Source organism: Diachasmimorpha longicaudata, chromosome 3 (assembly GCF_034640455.1).
Source record: "Diachasmimorpha longicaudata isolate KC_UGA_2023 chromosome 3, iyDiaLong2, whole genome shotgun sequence".
Classification (NCBI taxonomy): domain Eukaryota; kingdom Metazoa; phylum Arthropoda; class Insecta; order Hymenoptera; family Braconidae; genus Diachasmimorpha; species Diachasmimorpha longicaudata.
In genome coordinates this window covers 4,060,443-4,079,400 of record NC_087227.1, presented here as the reverse complement: position 1 = coordinate 4,079,400, position 18,958 = coordinate 4,060,443, and the positions used below count along the sequence as shown (strand labels likewise).

Sequence of the window (18,958 nt, the reverse complement as noted above, 5' to 3'; positions counted from 1 at the left end):
TTCTATTGATTACGAATAATGGGATACTAATAATATGCAAAATAATGTAAGTAAATTCATTGATTCACCTACAAATCAAAATTTTTTCCGGAAGGGACGTTGGAGTGGAGGGAGATTTGTTTACGATTCGCGATCGCCCACTTTAAATAAAACGCGTCGACGACTCTACCTCTTGGGCGACGTGGAAAGAGTCTCCCTGTAAATACTTTATTCGTGTGAAAATTGAAAATCTTGAGCGAGAATATATGGAGTGATGAATAGACTTTTTTTTAAATCATCATTTATTCTTTCTCTATCCATGTTTTTCTTTATAATTTTCCGATTTGCATGCCAACCATTTTTTGGGAGAAATCGCTAAAAAAAAATTAAGCGCCTTCGCCGAGATTTGAACGTTCCACCGCAAAAATTGTCGAGTGGTGGGGACGAACCGCGCATGAGGGGAAGACAGCGTACAGCGCCGCGCACGGCTTCCGGAGGTACTTGTCCTCTGTTTTCGTGTCGGCGACCAGAGATCATAGGGGAGATTGGGGGGGCTCCATTTGTACTTTCTCAACTGTACCAATGAACAACTGTACAGAGAATTTTCAAACGGTGAGAGCACCACTGTGTTCAGGGATTCAACTGTCGAGACAAAAAGACAAGTTGTACATGTAGCGCTGGGTCCACATGTACAGCCACATTTTTGTCTCGACAGTTGAATCCCTGAACAGTGGTGCTCTCACCGTTTGAAAATCCTCTGTACAGTTGATCATTAGTACAGTTGAGAAAGTACAAACGAAGCCCCCCCCCGGGAGATTAGGAGAGCCAATCCCGGGGAGATCAATCTTAGCGGTAGGGCCGGAACTAATTTTGCAGCCAGACTTGTCGGTACGGTACCGAACGTTACGGCTGCGAAATCGGAGCAGAGGGAAAAGTCGGTAACGCAGATAGCATGGGGTGGGGGAATACAAGTAAGTAGGGGAAATTAAACGGCTGAGCAGGCGTTCTGAATATCCGAACGGCGTTGAGGGTAGCTTTTGCCTTCAAGCACGGATTACGGCAGATTCGCCCTCCATTAAAAAATTGATATTGCCCGCTCTAATTGAGATCAAGTGATGAAACTAACCTCATTGGATTGCTCATTAAATTGTTCATTAATGACGGTGGTTTCGTTTCTTAATCCGAATTAGGAGGACGGAATTAATTTTCAAAAATACAGCTTGACGCATATCAGTTCTCGGCGGCGTCAAGCGAGAATATCCAATAACCCCTCACGGTTCAATAATTCATTTCTCTCCCTCTAATTGTGTGCAGGGTAGTTACCGTGATAATCAACTCAAAGAAAAAATAGAGTCTTCCAGTTTGATCCTTCCCTACTGTTGTAAGTCGCAGGTATACACCTTAGTGCGGCAAACTTCTTGTTTATGTGAAGGGAATAAATAATCTAATCTAATAATTAAAGATTTTCTAATTATTTGTGAACAGCAATTTATGTGATTGAGAGTATTTATTCCCTTCCTGTCTCCCCTATGATCTCTGCGACGACCTCAAAGTTTGACAATACCTCCCTAAATCATACCTTACGAAGGATCGCCGATAACAACGCAAACTTCATTACTCGTTGTGTATAACACCGCCAGATGTCGAAAATGTTTCCACTTGCCGTCCATGTTTACGAAGTCCTTTCAACCCTAACTGCTCATCTCCACTATTATTGCTCTCGAATCGATCAATCTCATTATCTGAGACCTTAATCACCCCCCAATAACACCCTGAGCCCGATAACCCACCTTATTTAACCTTCAGACAACGTTCTGACAATCACGGAATCGTTTTTACCCACCCCAGCAAAATTCTAGGGAATTTCCGCCATTTCTCCACGCATAAAGACCTAGGGAATTCTCTAGGGTGCCCATCGATCAGCTGTGCTAAGTATAGTCTGTTTATGCAGGATTTCTGGTACGTAATGGTTTTTGTCATTTTACCATCCACACATAATCAACACATTTTTTTATTGTTATTGTATACAAATTTTACTTTTGAATTCTCTCTTCCTCCAGAGAATCGTGTTCACAGTGGCGCGAGAGGCCCCCGGGGTCTGTTATCTCAAAAACAGTTGGAATAACGAGTGGCACATACTGTAGCAAATTTGATGGCACTGGGGTGAGAACAAAGGGTATTGACACATGTCTCCTTAATTTATTTTTAAAATTTTTTTTTCGTGAAGTTTTCGAAACTTTTTGAAGAGATTTTCGGTTCATGAAGTGCTTTTTTGGGGCCTCAGAGCGTTCACTGAGTCATGGGGGGGCCGGGCGAAAGGTGCAAGGGTAATGGGGAGGGGGGCATTGTCAAGGAACTCGATAGGTATATTTCTTCGCGGGATAAGGCAGGAATCCTTGCGATTTTGAAACGAATAAAAGAGGAGTCGAGGGTCTTCGAAGGATTCATCAAGAATGGAGGGCTCAAGGTACTTGTTCAGGTGCTTAGGGTCCAGAACACCAGAATACTGGATTATGCATTGAGTATTCTAGCAAATGCTTATCTCAAAAGCTGGGTGCGAGAAGAGGTGAGATATTAACTATTTCTTCTTTTCGTTGTCTTAAGGGGAGGGGGTGAGAAGAATGGAGTGATTTTAGGGAAAAATATTTTGCACAAGGTATTTTCAGAAAACATTTTTAAAAATTGGAGTTTCGATATTTTTTCATTTTGCAGGAAAAATTTGTTTTTTTCAGTTTTTTCATTTCATTGCTTAAAAACGTCCTTGCTCATCTAATGTCATTCTTAGTTGTTTATGATTTGCTTCCCCTGAGTAATCAATAGAAACATTTTGCTGAACCAACCTACCCCCCATCGTATATTATCTCGTGCAATAATGATTACGATTTTTTCTCCTTTTGTTCTTCAATGGAATAATTCCGTTTAAAAAATTGTTCGTTATTACTGAATGTCCTCCAATTTGAGGCGTTTATCGCTCCATTTTTCATTTTGTCATATCAATCTCATTAATGGGCCCCCTCCCATTACAGCTAAGATCTTTCTTCGATTTTGATGAAAACCAATTTCCGACTTATGGCCAACACCACTGGCTGTCGGAATTGGGATTGGCTTTGATCGACATAAAAAATTATTCTGTCTGTCATTAGAAAAGTCAATTTGGTCATGAAACTGTCTAGAAGACTCCCCTGACGACACTGTTACTCATTGGAGGGCAATTCCAAGTTCAATTCAATTTCCAATGCAAAATGAGAAAAATCTCATGTTTACGATTTCCTTCGCGATGTTGTTTTAAGGAGAATTACATAATATCAAGTTCTCATTAAATTTTTAGAGCGATTAGATTTTTTTCCCAGTGAGTTATAAGTTTTCCAAAGCTTTCCCTATTTCACTTAAATTTTTTTCTGTTCCAGAATAAAATGAAACGATTGATTTAAACATTCGGAATCGACTTTTCGTTTTTACACATTTACAAGGGATAAAAACAACACTAAAATGAGCTCAACTAAACGTAATTTATGCAGTTTTCAAGCCTTTATTTATAAAATTGAGACCATTACTACTAATATTTTCATCGCAGAACAATTATTTTCTTGCACTTATTCCCTGTTGAATCAATTTTTTTTTCTTCAGAAAAATTAGTTGCAAAACTTCATAAATTAGATCATTCATAATAACTTGAGACCTTGAATTAAAACCATGGAAGTCAGGTTAGCGAATATTATTGAGCGAAAAAAACCTCGGAAACAAGCCTTTTAATCCTTAACAAAAGAAATCTAGTTGTTTTCGAGAAAATTACAATCACTCAAACTCAAAAAAATGCCAATCATTACGAAAACCGAGATCAACCAATCACCGAAAAAAACTCGTTTTCCATTCACGTCCTGCAGACCAATTAAAATCTCGATAATATTTTCCAGATAAAAGAAAAAAAGCTCCCGGAGAACCTGCTTTGGATCCTCCAGAACCTCCCCGCGGGGCCGACTCTGCACTGTCGCACTTGTCGTTTAATTGGTAACATGTGCCTCTCGAAGCGTCACAGTGAGTCCCTGTGTGCCATCGGAGTCCTCCCGGCTCTTCTCACAGTTCTAAAGTCTCCCTCCACCCCCCAGACCCACTCCATGGCAGTCCGAGCAGTGCGCAATATCTGGGATAGTAACAAGTCCTCCCAAACCGAGATCATCGACTCGGAACTCATAAAAGAAGTCATGGCTCTCCTGATAATCTCCAGCAGCAATCACACCAGTGACCCAACGGAAACAAAATTCAAGGATCTTTCTGAGACCTGTATCAAGGCCCTCAGAGCCCTGTTAGACCCACAGGATCTCAGGATCTCCAAGCAGATTAACTCTGCCAAGAATTTTAATTTCATAGTCGATCTGTGTGCATCGAATCAACGAAGTGGTATTCAACTGCTCCATAAACTCACGAGAACTGCGGAGAATCGGCCTGAGCTCGGCACTTGTGGAGCCATTGATTTTTTAATAACTTTCCTGAAGACCGTTGACTCACAGTCATCGCTGAGCTCAGTCACTTACGAGGTCATTACGAGTCTATGTCTTTTCTCGAGGGAGGCTGTCAACAGGGCCAAGATCAGGGATTGCGGAGGGCTGGAGGTCATGCTAGGACTTCTCGAGAATGAGGAGAAAGAAAAACATCATCATTTGTTGCTGTGTGCACTGACGCAGTTCGTGGGGGACGAGAATAGCGTCAGGCTGATGATAAAGAGTGGTGTCGTTGGGGTCATCCTCAGGATGTTGAATAAGATGGTCCTGGATGTCAGGCTGGAAGAAAAGGGGAGGAAGAGGAGCTGTGATGTCATGTCATTGGAGGGCAGTACGGGAAACAAAGTCAATAGGACAAGCTATGGAAGGTGACAGAGTGTTTTGGACTATTTTTTAGATTTTGATGAGTTGAAGTCTTCTTCGTTTTGATGGGTTTTAAGTTTTTTTGTATTTTTTGGGGATTCGATGGCTAGTCGGGATTTTTCATTGATTTATCATGATTTGTCTTGAGTCACAACTTTTTTAGGATTTTTTAGCGTTTATGATTTTGATAATTTAATGAGTTTGAAAAATTTAGTGATTTCATTATTTTAAATTAATTTATCATGATTTATGGAATTAAATATCGTGATTATGCCCAGTTTTCACGAATTTCAATAGTTCTGATTTTTTTTTGTTGAGAAAGAAGACATTTTAATGTTCCTTTTTTCAATAATCTCGACGCTTGGTCACACCATGACTTTAAGGATTTATAAGATTTGATAATTTTTCATCATGATCATTTTTTGTAGAGCTATCCGCAGTGGAAATTTTCACAAATTCTTGCGGCTTATAGAGATTCACCTGATTTATCAAGTCCACTGACGATTTTATAATCTATTATTATCTTAATAATTTTCGTGATTTACTTAAATATTGTCCGCTTATCATTTAAAAATGTCTAAAAATAGTTAAAAAGTATGGCATTTATATAAGATCTAGATAACTTTTATATAATTTTAAATTATAGCTTTCATACATAAAAAATTTAAATTTTCTTAACTCATCACAAGTTCTAAAGCTACTATGATTATTATAGTTTTAATAATTTTTTACGATTTTCTTAGTTTTTCTAAATTGTGCTCATGATCGATCGTATGGTATCGCTTATGGTTTATCGGATTCTACACCAGTCCGTTCATTGGACTCATTCCTTCGGTCCTCATCAGCTTCATAATTTTACTAATTGTAAAGACTTTTCAGAAAGCTTTATCATCAGTATGATTTTTTAAATTTGATTTTTCTAATAATTTTTCGAGTTGGTTGGCTCTCATGATTTCTAATTCTTTTCATTCTTAATTTACCACATCTAGGTTCAGCTTAGACTTTTATTCGAGTAGATGGAGTCCCCGCAGTACCAACAGCTCCACATCATCACCATCAGGTTCACCCCCTCTCCCCTCATACGATTCCAACGACAACGACGAGGAGAACTACAGCCCCGTGTGCTCCGAGGCTGAAGACTGTCCGGAGAATGAAGACGCGAAAAGTACAGCAACAAGAGATGAAATGGATTCGTTGAATAGTTTTGTGTGTTCAAGTATTGGTAAAGACGAGAGTCAACATGTGGAGAGAGAGGAGGAGTGTCCAGTGATGAGTACAGGAATGAGTGTATTTCATACCTGGACTCTGCAGCTTCTAGCAAGACTGACATTTTGGGAGCATCCAGTGGAAGGATTAGCTAATCCCGTGATAATTCAAGCACTGACTGCATACATAGAGGCCTCCAAAAATGCTGATGCTATCTCCATTCTCAATCGAATTATCGAGTGAGTAAAAAGGAAATGATTAAACTTTAATTTTCCATTAACATCTTACCAAAGAACTTTTACTGCCAAACAGTTCTTTATTTGAGAAGTATTTATTTTTCCCAAGTTCTAGTGCTCCGATTGTTTAATTTCCAGGACAACCCCATTAGATTTTAATGAAGACAATCTTATTATGCTTAATGGTGACAATACTACATATGACCTTGAACGGATTTCCTTTAATAATTATTAATTTTTTATAAGTTTCGAAGTTTCTAGAGAGTTCAAAAATCCGATGAATTCTCTTGGTCATGCTCATAATTATTGAGAGATTCCCGTTGATATTATAATTATTTCAACATCATTATGGTTGGCATGAAATTCGAAATTGGTTTCTTTATTAAAAAATTGACTGCGTCAATCAATTACTGATATAAAAACTTATTTTTCACACAGCAATCACGTGTATTTCATGCCCCTGCTACTCCAGGGCTTCGTCTTCGACGTCCAGGGCCTCAGAAACTCCGATGAATATCTAAAAGCCTTCTCCCAGAGTGCGGAGTCCGGCGGTGCCTTTGGAGACGTTTCCTCAATTCTCAGAAGGGGCCGAGATTCCCAGAAGTTCATGGTGGCCCTCTCTGTGCCCTTTCTTCTCAGCTCAAGGGATAAACTGAGAACTTTGCTTACTGAATACGGGGGATTAGACCTCATTTTCCAGCTTCTGAGTGACGAAGGCCACGAGATGAATGGGAAAGCAATTTTTTCAATATGCCAGCTTGCTGAAGCTCTTGGGATGAGGCCGACTAGACCTGTTGATGACTCTGATGATGCTCTGAGAATCGGGGAGGAACTGGAGGAGGTGGAAGAGAATGAGAGTGGGAACCAGAAGAAGAGGAGGAAAAATGGAGGGAAGGAGAATCTCGTCGTGTTCGAACTGGATGATGGGGGGACTGTCGAGGTGGGCAGGAGGGTGCTATGTGGCAAGAGCGAGGCATTTAGTGCTATGCTCGAGGGGAGATTCTTTGAAGCTGGTAAGAATACTAATGTGTTGAAAAAATCATTTAAACCGCAGGTGTAGGAGGATGAACGTTGTGAACAGTCCATCAAAATTATTCGGGCAGTTCGTTTATAATGCAGTTAAGTGCAAGGAATCAGGGTTTAGGGTGTTTTCAGCAACTTTGGTATTTAGTACACTGTGACGTATTGGAATCAACCACAATGTTTTGATCAATGTCGGGACATTGATGGGAATAGTGGTGGGTGATAGGTTCAATGAATCTGATATCTCTTTCCTGTCATCCAGACATTGGTCAGCAGTCCCATGGTGTCTTACGGACATCGTGGTAGGCAGCTCCCGAATTAGGCATTGGTCAGGATGCCCGTGATGCCAGTCGGACAATTAAACGAAATTTTGGACCATTGTCAGCACTCTCATGGTGTCTCTTAAATATGATTTTAATCAGTTTTATGCATTTTCAACACGTCCAGCCCAGGACAATTGACAGTTTGACTGTGTAAGTCTCGTATCAATGATGATACAAGATAATAATTAGTCATGCAAATCGTGAGACTGCTTAGCTCTAGGAATTAGAATTTGACGAGTTTCGTGGTCTGTCAGACAGTTAGAGTTCGATCGGGAGCAGACCAGAGCCGACCCCTGGGTAGCCGATTCGCGACGTTACAGTCCCAATGATTACCTATAATTAGCAACGCGTATAGTGACCCGGACTCTCACAAGGTGTATCAACACCAAAAGTTACGATTATATATTTTAACCAATACCCAAGTGGTCATAAACATAAGCCTTTTCTATCCTTTCCCCGACGTTCCTGCGATTGACCGAACCCCTCGTGAGCTCATCATGACAGTTGACTTGATACGACGGGCCGATATTCCAAAGGAACATGTATCGAGTAAAAGCCGCCAAAACGAAAGTATTTCTTCATATTTTCTCAATAATCTGGAACTGTTCACAACTTCGTTAGAACATCCAGCATCAACCGCAGTAGATGATCTAACTCTAAAACGTCACATACACTTTTAAAACGGTAAATCAGTTCAACGACAATTCAATGACAATGACAGTACAATGACAATTTGTGTATTTAAAAAGATAATTCAGGCTGATATTAAATTTGAAATTTCCACAGAAATTTGTTATCAGTATTGTTGGCATATCTAGACGGAATTTTATGAAAGAAATATAGTTTCCCATTCGCAAAAACCTACTTTAATTCTTTGGAAAACTCCATCGAATTCTGTAGTTCTGTATGTGTCGATTGAGAATTACATTATCCACTCCATCAAGGAGTTATTGCCGATATCTTCTCATTTTTTAATTTCCTTTCCCAAATGTCTATGAAAGAGTTGATAAAAGTGACGTGAAAAGTTTACCGTTTTAAAGTATTATTATTATTCAATGGCCCACGAAGTTTCATGGAACCATTTTCGTAGTTTCTCCGTGAAGTTTTCTCAAAATTGACAAAACTATCAAAAGTTTAGAGAATTACATTCACGACGGTACATTTTTTCACGTCCATCTGATCAGTGTTTTCCCTGAAATTTGCACAAACATGAGAAATGAGATAACGACAATAATTCATTGATGCTGATCAATAGTAAAAATTGACTTATATCAGTTCATCATTTCGCTAATGAGTTTATCCCTCCGAACAATTGACACCACATTCTTTAGAAATGAAGAAATATGTGTATCTAAGCCCCTTTAAGACGTGTTAATCCTCAAGTAATCGCTCCCCCCTTTTTTTTATCTTCAAGGTCAGACAAGAGTTCGCCTTCATCACGTGTCAACCGAAGGCCTCGCAGTTCTCTGTGCCTTAGCCAGTGGGAAATTGTCCCTGACCTCGAAAAAACCCCGAGAAAAACTGGAAATCGAGGCACTCCTTGACGCTGTTCTTCTCGCTGACAAATTCCTCATGTTCGATGAGTCGGAGAGCCTAACCGAGACATCAGTCTCCGAGCTATCTCATCGTAATCTTAGTCGTGCTTGGACTTGGGCAAAGACTAACGGATGCAGTGAATTTAGAATTTGTTGTGTCAAATATTTTTTAACGTCTCAAGCATCCAGAGAGGACAGACTGCACTCCTTCAAAGATTTTTCGTCAGGAAGATATTTTAGGGAATTTTTAGAGGATATTCGTGGTATCATCATGAAGAAGCTATCAATTCGATAACATTGAACATTGAAAATAAACTATCAATTCGATAAAAAATAATCAACATCATCAATGATTTTCAAATTCTACATTTTTTTATAAATTTCTCCATTCAGTCCCGATGAAATAACGTTATCTCGGGACCTTGAAAAAATATTCACGATTTTTTTATATTCTAGAAGAGGCAGGAACTGTACCGATTCTATTCACTGATGCTAAACCCATTTTGCTCCAGTTATTGATGAAATTTCGACCAAAATAAATGAGAGAAATACAAAAAAACTGTCGCGGCCAAACGATTTCATGATCCGTGATTGACATATGAAAAATTTCCAACTTCTTAATTAATTCGGATTCAAGTTGATATTTAGAACTCTTTCAGAGAAACAATAAGGGGAATAATTCCTTAATAAATCAGGAGAATTTCCTTAATAAATTAGGGGAATAAATCAGAGAAAATTAGGGGCATAATTCCTTCAATATTTGGACTGTACAGTTATTTTATTCAGACAATTAAGTGAATATTTTCTTTTGGTCTAGATTGAATTTTTTATCGAACCATCATCGACGCTATCATTCAACCACAAAGTGTATATTTTTTTCTATTTGATGTACATTCATTGAGCAAATTATAATAATTATTTGGTTAAAATTTTGTGAAGTATTTTTTCTAATTTCGTGTCATCAATCGCAGCTTCACTGGCTCTGATGGTACCGATATCAGATGAAGTATCATTTTTATATTTTCTGCATTATCACAGGTGATCCTGAAGGTCTTTATAAGCTGAAATAATGATTGGTTAATTGCACATTAACTCTATTTCATCTCCACTCTCTTCGAATTTTATAACTGATTTTTTTTACTTGAAATAGACATAAGTTATTGTGTCCAAAAAAAATCGTCCAATTTAATCTGCAATACTTTGGTTTGCATTAAATTACCTGAGATATCGCCAAGGTCATCTGAGCCTCAGCCAATTTTCTACCGATGCAGCTTCGCGCTCCAGCGGCGAACGGTAAAGTTCCCAGTGGATTTATTACATTTTCGTATTTATTTTTGGAGTCCCTTGTCCACCGTTGAGGAGAGAATTCATTCGCCTGGGGGAAGTTGTCGTTATCTCTTCCACTTGAATACAGAGACATAATCATCAGTTCCTGAAGTGAGAAAATTTAATTGTTTAATACATTAATTATATTGTTACGTATTTTCCATTTCAGTTCCTGTCAACCAACCTGTCCGATCGGCTTCTTATTAATCACTAGAATTTTATCTCAGTTCCTAAGACATGTCACGCCTCTCCGATACTTAGAAAAGTTGGAAATTACCCCTATATTATATATAGAATCGTTTTTTTGCAATAGATTATCAATAGATTTTCGAATGGTCTTTTTCCATCTGATTTTTTCGTGTCTATCATTTCTTATCATCATATATTTTCGCTCCTGCCTTCACATTTCGTATTATATTTCATTGAATTTATCATTTCAACTCCTCTCATTCACCTGATCATGGAAAACATTCCTGATGTTGGAACAATCAATAGAGGATTTTTTTTTCTTTAAGTCATTATTTGATGAATCCGAAACATGTGTTTTTAATTATCGCCGAAACTTATGTTTAAAAAATTGTAAAAATCAATGAAATATTAATTAACGATAGTGGATAGGGCTCACCAATATCTATATTTGAAGAAAAAAAGATTCGATCTCATGGATTCCCTGCATATTCCCATTATGAGGAGCCTAATAAATTGAAACAACCCAAAAAATCGAAAACTGAAATTGACACGACGATAAGGTTTACATTCGAAATAAAAAATCAATATATCTCTGAAATAGATCGACATGTGGCAAAAATACATTTTTTTCTGCCTAAACCACTTGGCTAAATTTTCACGATTGTACCACTTTAGACCTTGAGGTAAGATTTAATGATTTACCCCTTTAGCGATGGAGTAGCCCTCGATGATGCTATCCAGGGGCAAACTTCTCATCAGAAAGGGTGCTGTCGGATAAAGCCTTAATGATTCTCTGAAAACTCCCTTCATATACGAATGGTCAATTATATCCTGAGAGGTATTCGACATAGAAATATTGAATATCCTCTCTTGAACCTCGGCATGGGTTGCGAGGAGATAAAGAGCCCATTGGGTCGAATACGCCGTCTGAAAAATATCGATCAAAAAAATTCATACAAAAACTTCAATTGAAAAGACACTTTTTTAATAAAAAAAAAATTAAACATGTACAAAATATTTCGAGATAAAAACAAAGGATGGTAGCGAAGAAGTCACCCCATCACCCTTCGATGAACTCCAAATTCATCACCTGTACTAGTGGAAATTAGAATAATAATAAGGATAGAATAATAAGAGTAATTATGAATTGTAAAAAAGGCTGTCACGGTAGGTGTGAGGATGAGGAGTGAGTGCTGCGAGATGGAATAGTCACCAGGAATTTATGAGCAGCGACGGGAAGGGAAGTACCGGAGGGATACCGAGGAGTGTCCAAGAGGTATCGGTTGAATACGCGCCCGACAAGGGTCTTCGCCCCTCGAGGGGCCAAATCAGCCAGAGGCTAGATAAACCGCAGACCAGGGCACGGGATCTCTGGAGGAGGAGCTGCGTTGTGATTAAGTCGGAGTGATATCCTGTATCCCCGAACAAAAAATTTAGTTAGTGATGGTACGTTTAGCGAATAAAGAATTGTTGGATTTTTCATGAAATAAATAAGTAGAAAGCAAAAATTAATCTCATTATCTTCTGAGTGTTTATACTTTAAGTTGAAAAAACATTTTTATAGACTGGAATTCTGATAAGTGTGAGGTATGGTGTTCAGGTTTGATTCTAAGTATGTAGACAAAGTGGAATGAAGAGGACTCTTTGGGAGCACGTGACTAAAAGGTCCAGGGTGTTGTTTCCCTTTGTAAATCTAGTTGGTTCCTCTAAGGAATCGGTACAGAGCGGATGTGTCTTCCAAGCACATTTATTTGAGTTACGTAATAAAGTAGAGAAATAGTTTCAATTATTTCCAGAATTATTATTTCCAGTAACCCATTTCCAGCACGAATTGTCTCACTTTTCATTTACTAGTGGACAAAATTTTTTTTCGCCCTACGGTGTGTAAAGTGACATTTTACGCACGATCGGAAGATCCTATAAACCTACGAACCGAAAAAAAATTCCTGCAATTGTACAGAAATGGATTATTCGATTAGAAGTTTCAACTTTTCATTTACTAACAATCGAAAAGGCACTTTTCGATACGAATTGAATGCAGTAGCAGTGACAAACTGGTATATTTGACAACGCCACGTGACGAAAAAACCATAGGGCACTCGTCATGAACGATATTTTTGCAGTGATTTTCGGGTTCCAGGAAGGCTCAGTTCGAACCCCAGGAGGAGGAAACGTGAAAATCCGGACGCAATGGCATATTCATGCCTAGGAAAGTGAAATAAAGGATCATCAGACGCAAGTGCAATGTTCACGCGAACCGTCGGACTTCATTTCACTTCCTGTTGTTAAAACTTAATTCTCTAGCTCAGCGTAGGCGCAAAAGAGCATTTCCCTCCCACGAAGTCGGGCTGTAAATAGTATAAAACCACTTTTGTCATGAGTTATAAACAAAACTTTTGCCAATGTGTTGGAAAACTACTTTTTAGTCATGCCAAGCGACGCAGAGTGATGAAAAATTATTTTCGATTGTAAAAAATTGTGGTTTTAGCGAAATGAAAGAAGAGAAATAAAAGTAAATATTATTTACTGTATCTCCAGCGGCGATAATCAAATCAGTGATGATTCTGACGAGATATTCATCTTGAATCGCCGAATCTCTCATTAAATCCAAGAGGCCATTATTGGAAACCTTTCCTATCCGGAGAACTAACTTTCTGGCGACGTTTGTGGATGTGTCCATGACCCTGGTGAATTTCCTCCAAACCGGGAGTTGAAATTTGACAGCTAATTTAGTGGGTAGGACCGAGAGCTTTGCACTCTGAATGAAAACCTCGTGCAGATTTTCAGCTAGAATATTCAAATCACTGGTCAGTTCATCTTCATGACGGTCCCAGGTGGTTCCCATTAACGTTGACACTATAACTAATGAAGGGGAATATTAATGAGTCGGTGATAAATTATGTTTAAATAGAATTAAAAAATGATGGGAGAAAAGTTGATAAATCATCCTATTAAAAAGGGAATTTACTATTCGTTCAAGTATTTACGTCTTTTACAGATGTGTGTTCGCTATAATTATTCCTGAGCGTTATATTTTAAGGTTTTTCTTTAAAGGAAAAATTTTAAAAATGATTGAAATGTAATCATTCGGTATTTCTTAACACAATTGGATCTTTTCTGATAATCTGTTAATGGCGACCCAGGGGCGAATGGACGATGGAATGAAGATTGGATCGAACTTGATTAAAAATTGATCAAGGTTGATCGAGCCCAGATTCCCCAGGTTGAATCCGACTTGAATAAAGTTCGAAAAGTCACGGAGTCCCAAGCCTCGATCAAGGTTTGACCGATAATCCTCGATCAACCCTTCGAATTGCCCGATAATTCCCTAATAATTAATTATCATTGATAACTCCTTCAAGCATTTGGGTGGAACATAATTGAATGCATTGAGGTACGTTGGTTATGAACCTAATAATTATATGGGCTGAAGGGAACATTTACATCTGAGAATGAACGAGTCTTGTAATTGACCAGGAAGTCAAGCTTCATTCTATCCTGGATCCTCCAGCCTGGAATAGCAAGACTCTTTCAGGATTGGATCGAGATTCGAAGGAGCCTATAGGCTCAAGGATTCAACGATGAAATCGATTGTTTCCACGTCTCCCAGGCTCGATCTCCAATCCTGGATTGACCTTATTTCCATCTTCACGATGGACATTTGTCACTTGGAGAATTGAACCCCTGAAATTGCTTTTTTATATGAGTCCAAATTTTTTCCAAAAATTATGTAGCAGACATTTCTACATTATCGGCTTTTTGTCGGTCGTAATTTTGTTTGCTGCCATATTCTTGATGACTTTGACGTCTCTTGTACAGTTCGACGAGTGCTCTTGAAGTGAGTAAACAGCTTAATGAAATCTAGTTAAATCGTTGTCATTTATTTATTAACTTGGCCTCCAATAGAAGCAATAGTTTCTTGCCATCTAATGACGAAAGGTACTAATTGAAATATACTCAATGGTTTATCACACTTGTCTACGCTTCCCTACCTTTTATTGACCACAAGTAGAGCCTCTGCTCGAGATCCGGAACTGTATTCCCCGCGTCAGCAAACTGTTTCCATTCATTGCATAAACTCATCGCTGCTTTTTCACAGCAATCGATCATCAAATCCTTGGCGGTCCAGGGTTTCAGGAAAAGTTTGTTGAGTATTCGGCGGTTATTCAGCCATTCTTCTCCACTCCTGGCAGGTAAGAAATATAAGAAAATAATTTGTTTATCAAATGAGAAAACACATTTTTTCACGAGGGTAAAAAAAAACGTTTCTTATGCATTTACAGTCAGAAAAGTTCTATTCTTGTTTTTTTATTTATAAAAAAAAGTTCTTTTCGATAGAATAACGACCATAGTGTTATACAAGCAAACGAAAAACTACTTTTTGTCACTGCTGCTACGTTCAGCCCGTGTCAAAAAGCGCTTTTTCGTTTCCTAGTAAACAAAAAATGCAGCTGTTCGCCACCCGCTAGTGTAAAATCACTAACAAAAAATATAATTCGGACACACGTGCGGTGGGGTCGTTTTAACTCCTGACTGACAGCCCTCGGGTTCGCCTCGGGTCATCAACTTCACTCGTTACCACCCCGTCGCACTGGTATCGAAATATGTTATATCGATACGGGCTGAACCACTGATTTGAAGCGAGGCGTCCCCGACAGTCAGCCGAGGGTCGGCCAATATTGATCAACAATCGGCCGAGTGTCGGCCCACTGCTGGCCACCCCTCAGGTCTTATCAGGGACGTAGTACTGGTGACAAAGAAGTAATTTTTGATGGATACGCGCCGAAAAGTGAAATTTTATACACAAGTGACGCGATATTCTATTTGAGGTGACTGACGAGAATAATTTAATCAACCAAACTCGATCGGAAAAGTTGTCTCGAAAAGAATAGAACTTCGTGGACTTGTAACATAATGTACTTTTTAGTTGAACAATGTATATAATTAAATCAAACAAAAACATGCACATTTTGTAGAGGAAATAACGTCAATCTCTTCAAAGATATCAACAACAGAAAAAGCATTAGCTCCACTTTTAAAAAGAATTTGAATAATTATCTTTCACCCTTACATGAACAGTAATCCCCTGGGACACTTTCTCATTTCGTTGTAGAGTGTCCAGGCCTCGGGTACAAAATTTTGGGGTGTTGGTCCCTCAAATTTAAAAATTCTCTGGTAGGCCTCCGGTGAATTAACAAATATTGCAGTCACCGCTCCGATGTGCATTCGAAATATTGGTCCCATGATCCGATGCTGTTCATCGACAAATTCGTGGAGTCGCTGAGCTTTGTCCCAACACACCAGACCCTTCAGATTTTCTATGAACGTGGGTTTCGGACAATTTGGAATCTCTAATTTCTCAGCAGTCCGCAAATTCGTCGAAAGTAGTTGTCCATTGTTTGAAAATTCAAATTTCTCGCGGAAAATTTTTGACATATACACTCGTTGCACTTTTCCACCGAGCACAAAACATTTATTGACGAATGTGGACATTTTTACCATCGATAAAACACATGAAAGGTAATTAATCGAGAAAATTGAGTGTTTTTTGTAAGTTGACTGTTAGTTTAGTGATTTTATCAACTTTCGGGAGATTGCAGAGGTCTTTACCGGTCTCAAGACGAGCAGCAACTGAAGCTGATAGCCTCCAGTTGGAATTAGAAACGACGAGGTGAGAAAAGACGAGAAAAATAAAAGGAAGTGGAATAATAAAAGAAGAAGAAGAAGAGAGAGAGGAGAGAAAGGAGTATTGCTAACGTCGGGCTTTCTGCTGCATATGTTAATTTCTCGTGGCTTTCTGGAGTCAGTCTGGGGAATATCACTGATACCTATCATGAATAAATTTAGATGCTTGAGACAACAAGAAATAAAAATATGCCAGTTTTTCCCCATTTGAAGAGAGCAGACACATCTCTTATCTTATAATATAGTGTACACATGGAGAACGAATGGATTAAAATTAATTCTGTGATTACTAACTTAATTGAAAAGGTAAAGGAAGGAATTTCGAAGTGGAGGGGTAGAACAATTTGAGTCGCTGAAGATTGACCAGTTTTCAATGAATATTTCGAATTCGGGAGCAGATAAAGAAATTTTTATTCCATTATTTTTTGCGATCCTAAATTCAGAGGAATTGAACCGACCGAATAATTGCATTAGAAAGATTTTCTTATGCTCTCGAAATTTTGAAACATTACACACAGAAAAAACTAATTCTAATATACGAGATTTAGAACGTAATTTACGAGGTTTACAAACATGTTAATTACGATTTCGGAAATGTACATTACGCATTAAAAAACGGAAATTACGAGTTTGAAAACGTAAACAACGAGTTCTAAAACGTAATTTAACATATTTAAAAGCGAAATTGCGATTTCGAACTCGCCTTGTAACTTTTTAAAATATTGTTTAAATTTTTAAATTTCTCGAACCTTCCATAGACTTGTCTAGTGGTTCGAAATTTACAACAGTTTTCTAGGAATTCCTCTAAATAATCATATTCCCTTAAAATTGCTCCCATTTTCGTGAGTTCTCTCGAATGCTGCAAAAATTCTCTTCAACTTCTTCGAATGATCTTAACATTTCTCCAAATTTCTAGTGTTGTTCTTGAATTATTCCCTAAATTTTATTCTATGACGCCTGAACTATCATGGGAACAAGTTAATTTATTTGCGTTCTTAGTCTTTTAGAACTTTCTTAGGTGTTCCTTGACTGGTCCACGGATAAAAAATACGAGCTGTCAGCCCCCAAAAGAAATGAGAAACCACGAGATGGAGAAGGAAAAGTAAAACGAACGTGAATAACTAAAAGAGATGGGAAGATGGTTTCCTGTTCCATATGGTAATCCCAAATACTTCTCGGGGGTCAGTGATGGATCTGAAGAATGTCGATTTGTATCAGGAATAAATTAGGATCAGGAAAAATTTCAGTCCAAATTTCTGAAACATTGAGGATGAAATGCATGATTTATAGAATAAATCATCTAATAATTTAATGAGAATAGGAATGAGGGATGGGAACGAAATGTAAAAATCTGCAAGGGTACACATGGAAAATAAACTAGAACTAATTTCATGGGAAATTATGCTCTCAGGCAGAAGGTTTTGACTTAAATTTATGTGAACCATTGAAGATTACTTAACTGAGAACCTGTTTTGATGGGCGATGTGTATATGAAACAACGTCGTGGGTCATGGTTTCCAGACAAATCCACGAAACCCCTACTGGGTCTCTTCGGTCTTGGAAATATCCAGGTCTGCCAGCAAGCTGCCCAACTGAGAAATACCCATCCTGACGACGGAAACAAGGTAGATCCAGGATTGGAGATGGAGCTTGAGACACCCAGCGTGGCAGCAATCTTGATTCCATCGTTCAATCCTATAATGACCCAACTTGAGCCCTATATGCCTCTTCGAACCACAATCCAATCTTGAAAGGGTCATATTCTTCACGGCTGAAGGTTCCAGGATAGAATGAAGCTTTTCATTGTTCAAGACTCCAAGACTCATTCAAAATCAGACATAAATATTCAATTCAGCTGATATAATTATTAGGTTCATAAATAACATACCTCAATAAACCCGATTATATTCCACTAAAATACTTCAAGGAATTATCAATGATAATTAATTATTGAGAAATTATGAGACAATTCGAAGGACTGATCGAGGATCGGTCAATCCTTGATGGAGGCTGGAAATTCCAGCTTGAACACTTGGTGAGTTTTCAAACCTCATCAAACATGGTTCGACCTTGAGAATCTAGGCTGGATCCAATTGTCATTCGATCATCATATGACTAATTTAACTTATGTACTTGTGCTTTCTTGTAATAAATTTTGTTTTGTTGGGTCGGGTGCCATTTTGAATAGTTTGACCACCATAAGGTCTCCAAACATACTGTACATATGGAAATAAAATAAAAGATATACATATAATAAGTGTAAAATATCCGAAATGTCACAGCGCTTAGTCTTCCATTTCTTACCAAATACTGCGTTCCGATTGGCTGAAATCTGTACGCAAAGAGTTTCAAAATCGGGTGGCGGAAAAAATAACCCCGGAAATACATACCCTCCAGGTCACAGATATCATCCCTGTGCCCTTTTCTCTTCGGCTCTGCCAAACCGCCCTCCCCCGTTTTTTATGTACAAACACAGAGGGATTCTGTGACAGACCAATACTGGGGTCCTGGGGGCGCGGTGCCTCTGGCGGGGTCGGGGGGTTGGGCCCCCCAAAATGAAACAATAATTATTAATTTATATTTTAAAAAAACTG

The 18,958-nt window shown here is 38.4% G+C and overlaps 2 protein-coding genes across 4 annotated transcripts; one reads left to right on the top strand and one right to left on the bottom strand.

Moving 5' to 3' along the window:
- Positions 1-1,863: 1,863 nt before the first annotated feature.
- Positions 1,864-10,096, top strand: LOC135160562 (armadillo repeat-containing protein 5). The gene is made up of 6 exons (XM_064117226.1): positions 1,864-1,938; positions 2,040-2,545; positions 3,894-4,846; positions 5,831-6,286; positions 6,722-7,296; positions 9,044-10,096. Exons 2-6 carry the CDS (start codon positions 2,279-2,281, stop codon positions 9,457-9,459), a joined length of 2,667 nt encoding a protein of 888 aa, XP_063973296.1. The 5' UTR covers positions 1,864-1,938; positions 2,040-2,278; the 3' UTR covers positions 9,460-10,096.
- On the bottom strand, positions 10,018-18,657 carry LOC135160566 (cytochrome P450 315a1, mitochondrial). 3 transcript variants are annotated; one of them, XM_064117236.1, is made up of 7 exons: positions 17,825-18,657; positions 15,751-17,620; positions 14,672-14,865; positions 13,207-13,541; positions 11,382-11,606; positions 10,384-10,596; positions 10,018-10,225 (listed from the first exon to the last, which is right to left on the bottom strand). In XM_064117236.1, exons 2-7 carry the CDS (start codon positions 16,179-16,181, stop codon positions 10,112-10,114), a joined length of 1,512 nt encoding a protein of 503 aa, XP_063973306.1. In that variant the 5' UTR covers positions 16,182-17,620; positions 17,825-18,657; the 3' UTR covers positions 10,018-10,111. The 3 variants fall into 3 exon arrangements, with proteins under 3 accessions (XP_063973306.1, XP_063973307.1, XP_063973304.1); XM_064117237.1 differs by having other exon boundaries at positions 15,751-18,135; positions 18,253-18,657; XM_064117234.1 differs by having other exon boundaries at positions 15,751-18,657.
- Positions 18,658-18,958: the final 301 nt, after the last annotated feature.